The 11,710-nt window shown below is 48.8% G+C and overlaps 1 protein-coding gene across 1 annotated transcript in view; it reads left to right on the top strand.

Moving 5' to 3' along the window:
* Positions 1-1,542: 1,542 nt before the first annotated feature.
* LOC122912959 (oxysterol binding protein) overlaps positions 1,543-11,710 on the top strand; it is a 33,573-nt gene continuing 23,405 nt past the window's right edge. Inside the window, exons 1-3 of the mRNA XM_044259382.1 lie at positions 1,543-1,970; positions 6,480-6,688; positions 8,958-9,208. Coding sequence (XP_044115317.1) covers positions 1,609-1,970; positions 6,480-6,688; positions 8,958-9,208 — 822 coding nt within the window. The 5' untranslated portion in view covers positions 1,543-1,608. The remainder of the gene's footprint in view (positions 1,971-6,479; positions 6,689-8,957; positions 9,209-11,710) is intronic.

The following is an 11,710-nucleotide window of genomic DNA, read 5'->3' as shown; positions in this document are numbered from 1 at the left end:
GCCGCCGGTAGACTGGGGAGACCCTGGCCCCTGTGGCCTCCGCCCAGCCCATTCCAAGGATGTCCCCGGACGCTGCTGGTCTCTTCGCAAGAAAGAATTCAAGCACAGACCAGACACAGCGGATGAGCGGTGCAAGCAGCGAAGTTCATCGAAGTGCAAGCAGGCTCCGCAGGCGCGAGCGGGCCGGCTCGAGAGCCGCACGCTGGGGGCTCGGGTTTCTATCCTTTACGGACAGGTGTTAACCAGGGGTGCAGCATCTAATACCTGCGGCGGGGAATTCTCGAAAGCAGGGCTTCCCGCCTTTTCTTCCTTATTCCGTCGGGGTTTCCAGCCTTCTTTGTCAGCCGGGGGGCCAGTCCGGTTTGGTCCGGTTTCCCGCGGCTGTTTGGGGAGGGCCGCCAGGTCGGGCCTCCGACTTTCTGACCGCGCCGGCCGCGATGTCCCCTGCTCTGGACTCCTGAAGCCTAACGAGCTGCCTACTCCAACACGGGCAGACGACCGTCCGGAATCAGGAGCTAAGGGCTGTGGCGCGATGAGGAGCAAAGCGGGGAAGGGAACTGGGAGGATCTTGGACGCGCGAAGGAACTGGGGAAGCGGTTTGTGGACGCCGCAGCAGCCCGGGCCTCCCGCTCAGAGCCAGCTGGGAGGAGGACGCCCTCAAAGAGGGCTTCCCACAGGCAGTGGCAAACGACTGAGAGTCGCTCCTCCCAACAGGAAACGACGGCTGTCTTTGACTCAGGAAGAGAGGCTCCAACACCGCGCCTAGGCGAAAAAACGCTTCTGGGAAGAGGACTCCGCTCGCCTACCCCGAAGAGCCGGCAGCAAGCAGACACGCCCCCAGACGGGCTTCCCGGATCTTATTGGTTATCTCCAGTCAGCCCCTCTCTCAATTGGTCAGCACTGCCTAGCGTCAGCTGTCACAGACACTATCCAGAACCAATCATCTCTAATCCCCACTCTGGCTCTCTTCCAACATGTGAGTGACCTTTAGACGAACCAATAAGAAAGGGAAAGTGAGGATGGGAAAACGAGACTCCTTCCCTTTTTCTTCCTCTCGTTCAGCAAATGGTAGCTAAGGCTGAGCAGCTGACACCAACCACCAATCCGTAAGGGCGGAACTGGGACGTACAGAAGAGTGATGGGAGGGGGTGACGTGGCAGTGACGGGATCATAAACTGAAATGAGTGGCGGAAACCCTGGCCAATCCGTGATCGAATTGGCCGGGCACTCTGCATTCTCGGGTACTCCCGGAGCGCAGGAGACTCCGGGAAAGCACCAATGGGCTTGTACGTGAGTCTGATTGGCCTTCAGATGAACCAATCAGCGGCGTGCCTACGGGACGCGTCCCACCCCGGGCTTTCACTGGGCGGTGTGAGATGACAGGCCCGAGAGAAATGCCAATGTCCTAGGGGTCCTCCGCAAGTGACGCTCAGGAGCACCAATCGACTGTCTCCTTCCCGGCGGCCGAGCCCTCCTCCCGCGGCGGGCCTGGCGGGGCGGGGACGCTGCGCGGCCGCTGCTGATGCGCTAGCCGTGTGGGGCTCTCCGGGCGGCGACGGCGGCTCTCGTAGGCGGTTCCGGTCCTGTATCTCGGGGCGGCGGCGGCTCATGGCGGCGACGGAGCTGAGAGGGGTGGTGGGGCCAGGGCCGGCGGCCATCGCAGCTCCAGGCGGCGGCGGCACCGGTCCCCCCGTGGTGGGAGGCGGCGGCGGCCGCGGAGACTCGGGGCCAGGCTCCGGGGCCGCGCTGGGCACGGTGGCCGCCGCGGCGGCGGGCGGCCCGGGCCCCGGCGCTGGGGGAGTGGCGGCTGCGGGCCCGACCCCTGCGCCTCCGGCGGGGGGCTCCGGCGGCTCGGGCGCCGGGGGTTCGGGCTCGGCTCGAGAGGGCTGGCTCTTCAAATGGACCAATTATATCAAAGGCTACCAGCGGCGGTGGTTCGTGCTGAGCAACGGGCTCCTGAGCTACTACAGGTAACTGCTTCCGGGGCGCCGTCCCCCACGGCCACCCACAGTCCCCGCGCCGTCACCCTCTCGAGCCGGCACCGCAGCCAAGGTCGCCCCAGGCCCCTTTTCGTCACCTGCGCGCATTGACAGCCCGCGACGCGAGCCCACCACCACGAAAGTGAACGCCCCGGCTCTAAGTCCTCCACCCGGGTTACCCGCCCTTAGTGCAATACCTTCCCCTCCGTCCCTGGCCTTTCCAGTCGTTTGGAGAACATCTACTCTTCCATTGTGTTTCCACCAGCACAGAGGTGCAGTGATGAATTCTGCAAGGAAGGCGCTGTTGTGGGTGCTAAGGGACGCATGTAGGAGAGCAGAGCCTAGGCATGGCTCTCCAGGAACTTGCTGTGAAAGTCCCAAGTCTTAGCTGTCAGTGCCCAGTCTCCAGAATTCAAGGTTATTAGCAGCCCTTGATGTACCCGACATTGTTCTCTCCACTTTCAGGCGCAAGGACGCCAGGCACAGGGTGGCCTTGGTATCTACCCCCTGTTTTCCTTATCTCTCCCAGACTTGGCATATGCCTTCACCTTCTGGACAGCCCGGAGTGGAGATGTGCACTCCAGTGCTGCTTTTATTCACACTCATCCACCTGCCCGCTATGGGAATGGTTTATCTAGTATTTCTGGGGTCTCTTTGGTTGGTTAGGTTTAAGTTTTATTAAAAGAAGAATCCATGTCTTTGGTATGATTACTTCTGTTCCACAGTGTTTGTTTTGGAGTGTTTAATATATATTTATGGTGACTCACAGTCTTGCCATAAACTGCAGCATGCTTTTGGCTACTTGAGTTACTAGACATATGATAGTGGATTTGGGAAGAAACATAGACATTTTCCGAGTGCTGGACAGTTTAGATAGTTTCATTGACTCCTGACACTAGCTCTGGGAGTTAGGAGATATTCCCATCTTACTGATGAGGAAACTGAGACCTAGCTGGACAATTTTTCCAAGGTCTTAAGGAGTCAGGATTTGAAACTAGTTCTCTTCACACCAACATAACCTAAAACTCCGGTTAGTGTTACGTGAATCATCAGATAATAGAGATCGTTGCTTGCCTATAGCAAATACGTTTCTACATCACCGTTACTATGTGTCCTTTATACAAAATATAATTAGTCTGTTTAAGGGAGACTTTGCTTAATAAAATGGCATTTCTAATTAAAATTTTTTTATAAAGACCATCCTGTTTGAGACCCCAAATGCTGTGAAGAACAGCTCACTCTTTTTCTTTTCCTCTGCAAGTAGTCATTCTGCCACCAGGAGAGTTAGAGTAAATGAATCTCTTGCATCAGCTCTTAGAGAATTTTGAGGGGAAATTGAAGGTGGAAGTTGGAGGTTGTTGAAGTAAGAACACATTCTTATCTAGTCTCTAACAGTGGAAAATGCCTTAGCACATCCTCACTGCTTCAGCTACGTTGTGAATAGTTGTGTGTGTTATTTGCATTATTATATGTTCAGAATTGATTTTGATTTTAACCCTCTCTAAGTAGTCATCCAGGGTGATCAGTGGAGGGTTAGATCTGACATTTTAGTGTGTTCCAAAACTTTCCCCCTACTCAAGTTCCGCTTTCCTGTTACACTGACCGTCATTCTAATGTTCAGTTGATTCGTATCCTAACTTAGCTTGTAAGTCACTGTTAACATTGATTCGTCGTCTTCAGAAGTTGTGTCACAGTGCAGGCCTTACTGTGTAGCCATTTTTCCTCATCCAAGTTCTTACCAGTTCCACTTTCCAGGCCAGTTGATTCTTTGATCAGTTACAGCCTTAAACAATGTTGATATTGGCTGGACATTAAGAACTTAAATGTTGCGGTCTCTTCAGGTATTTGCAATCACTTTTAACTTGTCTCCTTCAAGAGCTAGTGGCACCTGTCTGACAACAGATCAAACTCCTTCCAAAGCATACCAAATCACATATTGGGAAATGTGCATACGCCTGTCTTTGCCAGCTAAGATGGTCCCACCCACAGACCAGCCAAGCAACAGGAGCCAGGGTTATCAAATTTGTGCACTGCTTCAAAATCACACTGAAGTACTTCCTACCAACTACACTCGTAGTTTATTCTTAACAGGGTTCTTTGGGTTCCCATCTCCTTAGAGTTATTTAGCTAAATTGTCATTCCTCCCACTTTTTGTGCCTCTGTAACCGGTCATCTCCTCTATATGCCTTTTATAAAATGCTGTTTTCTTTTTACCTGAGGTCATGTATTTCTTAGACCCATCCTGTGATGAACCATCCCAATGGCCTTTAGCAGGCCACTTCCCTCTTTTTACCCATCCTATTCTTTACATGGATGTTCCATTACTTAAAACCATATGTAGAATCCCAGCTTTCCCAGACACATGGTGACAGGGCCATGTAGCATTAGTTTTCCTGACTAGCTTCCAGAGATTGACTTACTCTTTTGGCTGGCCTTTTTAGGGAACTTTCTAGACAAAAAGTACCACCTAATTGATACGTAGTGACTGAAGAACATATCTTGCACTCTGAAAATCATATCTTTCCAGCCTCTGTACTAATCATCTGTAAACATACGTGTATCTGCCTGAACTCAAGAGCTCCTGAGTCAAGCCTGCCTTACTCCTAGGGTTCCTTGGTAGTTCTAAAACTGCTGTAGACTTTATGGGATGTGGGAAACTCCTTAAGTTCGTGAAGATGACCCAGGCAGAAGACATTCGTGTAAGTGTCTGGTGAAAAGTACCAACAGATAGTGGGGAAAGTGGTACAAAGTCCAAGTAGCACCCTTGGAGTAGAAAGCAAGGGTGAGTTGGCCTGTCAGCTGTGGGTCTGAAATTCGGCCTGCATTATTCATAATGTAACTGAAGCTTGGGGGCGGGGGAGGAGGGGGAGGGGAGGTAAGAATAGAAAAAAACAGGGATTCACGTTACAGTGTAGCAGGTGCAGGGGGTAGAAAATGGCCCAATCCATTGAGACCCCCCTGGCCATCCCATACTGCTCATTTGTGCATTTGAGGAAGAAAAACCAGTTTCATGTGACACACTGAACAATAGCAAATCTGTCTTCCTAAGCACAGTAAACAGACTTTCTCAAACATACCAAGTCTTAGTTTCTGGAGATGGGGTGTGTGTCATTTCTGGCATGCAGGAATTCTGGATGTGCCAGGTGTGTGGGGCTGCTTGGCGCCAGTGAAAGGGAAATGGCTCTGCTCTGCACGGTGGCAGTTGGCAAAAAGGACTTTGACCTCTGTATGTTCCAAGTTGGTCAGGGAAAACTGTGGTCTCAACATGCAGGTCTCTGGGCATAACCCAGCGAGTGGCGGGGAAATTAGCTCAGTCTGCAAGGTCTGTGCAGTTGTGCTAGCAGCTTGGTATTTTCTGTGAAGTAGCTTGTCACCAAGTGGTGATGTAAAGTTCAAAAGTTAGGCTATTAATAGAACTGTCAGTAGAGATGGGGAAAATTTTTACACCCAATCCTCTGAGAACAGATTTGCTGAATCTTTCCTAGCTATTAATAGGATGGCTTAGGAGTTCCTACCAATAGAGGTCAGTGGATCTTTGGAAAGAGCATATTCCCAAAGGATTATACTACCTAGTGATTCTTTTATGATTATTATTATTCTTTCTTTACTCCTACAGAGAGCTAGTTATTCCTTTCATATCATTTGAGCTGTAGTCAATACTTAATACCTAAGCATCTCAGTGCACCTTGCACTGATGCAGTAGAATTCTAAGCGTATTGTGACAACTCTCATTTGGGCTGAGTTGAGGTTAGGGAGGGGGATTGTTCAGTATATGTGAAATGGAGCTATTCTTTCTCGGAGGGAGTGAGATTGTTGAAAGAAATTTTGTTGTATGAGTTTATGAATCACTATTTTTTTTAAAATTTGATTTATTCATCTGAGAGAGAGACAGAGAGAGCACAAGCAGGGGGAGGGGCAGAAGGAGACTCCTTGCTGACCTGGGAGCCTGATAAGGGGCTCGATCCCAGGAACTGGAGATCATCTCCTGAGCCGAAGGCAGATGCTTAACCAACTGAGCCACCCAGGCGCCCCATAAATCACTATTTTAAACTTAGAACTTGCTAAGTAAGAAGTAATTCCTGACTACAAAAAGGTAATGAGGGAACTTTTTTTGGTGTGATGGGAATGTTCTACATCTTGATTGTGAAGGTGGTTACACAGTTGTGTACATTTGTCAAAACTCACGCATTATACACTTAAAATTGCTGAATTGACATAGCCTTCCATGAAGGCTCTTTCTGAAAAGCCGAGGGTGAGAGGAACAGCAGAGCAATACAATCTGACTCTGAAACACCACTTAATGGCTGTGAAAGGAAACCCCTGCTGATTGTTTCTGGAATTTTAGGGAGCCATGTGAGGGAAATAGTAGAACTTGCTGTTTCCTAAGGCTGCTGCATTTTCAAAAGGCTTAGAGCTACGAGAAGACAAGGAAGGCAGGCGGTGAAGAATAAACCACCCATCCGCTTTCCACTTAAGCTGGTCTTTGTCTCATTATTGCAGGTCAAAGGCTGAAATGAGACACACCTGCCGTGGGACCATCAACCTCGCCACGGCCAACATCACCGTGGAGGACTCCTGCAACTTCATCATCTCCAACGGCGGCGCTCAGACCTACCATCTGAAGGCGAGCTCAGAGGTGGAGCGGCAGCGCTGGGTGACGGCCCTGGAACTGGCCAAGGCGAAGGCTGTGAAGATGCTGGCAGAATCGGGTAGGGAGCAGAGAACACCACGTGTGGGGAGCTTCCTGTTTGCGCCTCCTCGGCCATACCTTATTTTATCCCTCACTCTCAGTCAGTTATCACCCATCTGGCTGACTCAGGCTTGTCATCATCGTGTGGCATTTCTCCCGGAGTGGTGGCTTTCACCTGTCCGCAGTTCTGCCCTGCGCGGTGTCTGGAGATGTTTCTGTGGTCGTAGCTGAGGGTTGCTGCTCCTGCAGGCATCCGGTGACTAGAGGCCGGGGAGGCTGCCCGGGACAGCCCTCACAACGAAGAGTGAACTGGGCCCAAACGTCAGTAGTCTCAAGCCTGAGAAGCTCTGTCGTAGAGGTGCAGTGGGTGTCCTTTTGGCTTTTAATGCCATTTGGCTACCTTAAAATTTGGGGAAAGGATTATTTTATTGCTAGGTCCATCTCAAGATCATTACAGCTCACAGTTCGATTCTGTTGTTACTTTTTTTCTTTTTCTCCTGACATTTTCTTACCTAAGTATCTTCTGAGTTGAAACAAACAATCTTTATAGGTTGCCAGAAACCTTATAGGGGATACTGCCCATGAAAAATCTTTAGTTTGCCTTAGTTTCACCAGAAAGAGTGGTGTACACATGTTGTGATATTTCTTCAAGGAAAATGGTGGGATTTCCCCGGCCCCACTTGTTGATAGTTTAAGCACCCTGAGCTTGTCCACTCAGAGCTGACCAGGATGGTCACCTCCTGGCTTTTGTTCACCTCTCGTTTTTCTTATCCGAGGTCATTTTCCACACTATATTTAAAACCTGGTAAGCAGTGAAAGGCATATTTACTACATTGTTAGTTTTTTTGGTAACAGGTTATATTTTGGGTTTAGTTCTGCCTCTCGAGCTAGCAGATAGGGGTGGTCTTTCCTTATTTCTTTTGTTTTGATTTTAGTGCTGATGTTCCAAAGGAAGTGACACTGCTAGGAGAGCATTTTACAGTTGCAGGACTGATAGCGAGAGGTGCAGCCTGGCCCTCTGTTTGACCTGCTTCTGGAGGGTCGCTTAACAGAACACCTTACATTGCTTTCAGCGCAGGGGTGGCTTTAGTGTCAGATGAGTTCATCACAAAGTTCCTGAGCTCTCCTTTGGAAACGGTTAATTAATGAGTCTTTTGATGATGTGGACATTGCTTACAAAGAGCCAGACTGCATTTCACAACCCGTTGCATACAGGGCTCACCTGTCACCCACAGGATGACGGTGGGTTTGTAGTAATGATCAGCTTGGACTGGATTGGAACCCTCAAGCTTGAGTTACAAGCCTATACAATTCATTCCCAATCCCAGGAGCCATTTAGCTTCTCCGTCCTGTCTTCCAGGGATCATTGGTTCTGAGACTTCAGTGTGCATCAGAATGGCCTGGGCAGCTTATTCAAAATGAAGGTTCCTGGGCCTGGCCTCACATCAGCCAAATCAATTCCTGGGGTGGGGCCAGAATGTTGGCACCTTCATAAGCCCAGGGTTGGGAGGGTGGGGAAATTGAATGTAGATGGACAAAAGGTACAGACTTGTAGTTATAAGATAAATAAATACTGGGGATGTAACATACAACATGATGACTATAGTTTGTTTTTTTTTTTTTTTTTTAAGAATTTATTTATTTATTTGACAGAGAGCATGAGCACAGGCAGGGGGAGTGGCAGGCAGAGAGAGAGGAAAACCCCTGCTCCACAGGGAGCCCGATGTGGGGCTCAAACCCAGAACCCTGGGATCATGACCTGAGTAGAAGACAGATGCTTAACCGACTGAGCCAACCAGGTGCCCCCACATGATGACTATAGTTAACGCTCTATGGTATATTTGATAATTGCTGAGAGATTACATCCTAGAAGTTCCCATACAAGGAAGAAAACATTTTTGAGATGATGGAGGCTAACTAAATTTATTGTGGTGATCATTTGTCAGTATATATAAGTCAAATCATTATGCTTTGACAGTGCTGTATGTCAGTGATGACTCAATAAAACTAGAAGGAAAAAGAAAAGCAGGAGCAGAATAAATGTGTCCCAATGGACACATTTGTGTGTCCCAGTGGAAAAAAAAGGAAGAACCAGCCCGGTGTTTGTGGTACAGGTGGGCTGTGGACCGCATCAGCGCCTAGTCGTCTGGTAACGGCAAGCTCTCAGTTGGTCCCAACGCCCAGCACGAGGCATGCTGGTTTAGTTGGGGACAGAGTTGGTGGGCTTCCGACTCATAGCTCTGGAGTCACGTAACTGGCGTCCTGTGATTCCCCTTTTGGCTGTACAGATGAGTCCGGAGATGAAGAGGCTGTGTCTCAGACTGACAAGACGGAGCTGCAGAATACCCTGCGGACGCTGTCCAGCAAAGTGGAGGACCTGAGCACGTGCAACGACCTCATAGCCAAGCACGGCACGGCGCTGCAGCGCTCCCTCAGTGAGCTGGAATCCCTGCGGCTGCCCGCCGAGAGCAACGAGAAGATCAAGCAGGTCAACGAGCGGGCCACGCTCTTTAGGATAACATCCAATGCCATGATCAATGTGAGTGCTGAGTGCGGCTGGCGCCTGGGTCGCCTTTTCGTTCTTTCCCCCAGAATGTAGTTCTCCCCATGTGCCGTGCTGGGGAACATCGGAAATGAGAAAGCAGGGAACTGCTCAGGGGACTTAAGTTACATTGTTTGTTTCATGAACGAGACCAGGCCGCACAGTTGGAATGACTTTCCTGCTCTGCTCACACAGTCCATGCCAACCTGGGAATTCGTTAGGAAGCCAGGGGCCCAGTCTTCCTTCTGCAGCCAGCAGGACATCTGATGGTGATGTTAGTTGAGTCCTTAATCTCTCTGGGCCGCGGTTTTTGTTTGTTTTTATCTAACCTGATCTGTTGGATCTGAGAGGTCTCCGTGGGCCCTTTCTGTCATGTGTGAGCTTCAAGTTGGGAGTCTTACCGTCCTTTGCTAGTGCGTTCTGGCCTACAGTGTGGTATGTGGGGGCCGGCCAGGTACTAGTGAGAACTTGATAATACTAGTTAGTCCCATCTATAGTCCTTGATCCCAGGGCTAATTCTGGGTGATAAGACAGAATATTCAAATTTTGCTTTCAAAAAGAAGGGACCAGTGCTTCTATTTTATTGTGACTCCAGCCTCGGGTGGCTGTGTGGACTACGTCAGCTGCCTGGGTACAGGGCTCCAGGTAAACTCAGAGCATGGCGGGCGTTGGGATGTATTTCAGAAACTGGGTGATAGGTGTGAAACGAATACATGGTTTAAATAGAGCAGTTTCTCCTCTCCTGGTGACTGATTCTCACCTGGTGGGTTGTTTCAGTTAACTTAGCCAGAGGAACACCAGGGGTTATGTCGTAAGGCAAGGGGAATGGGTATTCTGAGAAAGGGGTTACACTGGTTTTGCCCCTGTCCAATTAAATGGGATGAAATTACTCTACCAGGGCCAGATTTTCCCTTGTTCAGGGAGCGATAGTAAGATATCTGCTTAGAACTAGTTTAGTTCACATGGCTTCTAGAGATCAAAGGTCTTTCCTCGTGACCAGGGGAACATTTAGTTTTTCTCATTTAAAACCCCTTTGTTACTCAATAGGAAGTTGTGATACCCTTGATTTTCATATCATTTTCTGAAATGTTGAACATTTTCCTCGGTGCTCCGATTCACAAACCAGGTAAAAGAGGCTAATTATTTTTGTCCACTTCAGGACTGCAGGAAGGTCAGCTGTCTCCCAGGACCATCCTGCCCATCAGCATGAGTGCTTGTGTTTGTTTCTAATGGCTAATCGTGTGCTCTTGTTCCAAACTGTCCACTTCTTAGTGACGGCATGCCTGTTTTTCAGGTCCTCTGGTGATCAGGAAAATCTCATAAATCATACAGGTCAATGCACCAATAGTAAATAAATACACTTTTTAAATGGAACATCTCAGGCCACAATAGTCCCCTGACAGTGCGTGTTGCCTCTTATCCCTGTTCCATGCAGGTTTTCTTCCCTTCTGATGTGAAAAATTAGCTAAATCAAACACCTCTTGGGGTGCCTGGGTGGCACAGTGGGTTAAAGCCTCTGCCTTCAGCTCAGATCATGATCTCAGGGTCTTGGGATCTAGCCCCGCATTGGGCTCTCTGCTCAGCAGGGAGCCTGCTTCCCACCACCCCCCACTTTCTCTGCCTGCCTTTTTGCCTACTTGTGATCTCTGTCTGTCAATTAAATAAATCTTTAAAAAAAAAAAAAAACAACCTCTTGATAAAAAAAAATTTCATAAAATTGAAACTCAGTTTGGATTTTTCTTTTGAAAAAAAATGCTCATCTTCATTCCTTGGGGCAGTTTTTCCTCCCCAGGTTGTAAATGTTCAGAGTTGGTGTCAAAGGGAATGATCCTTTGGCAATTAGAGGTAAGTTGTGTTTTCATTCTGTTCTCCCCAGTGTACTGCTTATGCCTCCTTCATAGCTGGGTGTTGCTTGAAATGGGTTTTTTATCCTTGTGTTTTTTCCTTGGTATCTTTTCAGTGATAATGGCAAGGCCTTAAAATTAACCTGCTAACTTCACATCCCCAAACAGGCAAAGTTTTATCAAAGGAAGAGTACATTTCGCTCAATTTCTTGATTGCTTAGGGCATAGCTATTTTTTTTTTAAAGATTTTTTATTTATTTATTTGACAGAGAGAGATCACAAGTAGGCAGAGAGAGAGAGAGAGGAGGAAGCAGGCTCCCTGCTGAGCAGAGAGCCCGATGCAGGACTTGATCCCAGGACCCTGAGATCATGACCTGAGCTGAAGGCAGCGGCTTAACCCACTGAGCCACCCAGGCGCCCAGGGCATAGCTATTCTTACCACCAAAGTGAATCTAACCTGAGAAATACGTTTGATACTATTAGTGTATCCACTTGCTTATCCAGGAAACATCCATGGAGCACCATCTGTTTTCTAGGCCCTGTGCTATGGGATATAAAACAAATGTGGATATGGTCCCTGCCCTCAGGGAGATTATTCTTTTGTGAAAGGACAGAGAAGTGACAGATCATTATAGATCGCTAGGCATCATGATAG

Source organism: Neovison vison, chromosome 7, assembly GCF_020171115.1.
Source record: "Neovison vison isolate M4711 chromosome 7, ASM_NN_V1, whole genome shotgun sequence".
Taxonomy (NCBI): Eukaryota; Metazoa; Chordata; class Mammalia; order Carnivora; family Mustelidae; genus Neogale; species Neogale vison.
Note: the sequence above shows the minus strand (reverse complement) of the source record. Positions and strands in the feature narration are given on the sequence as shown.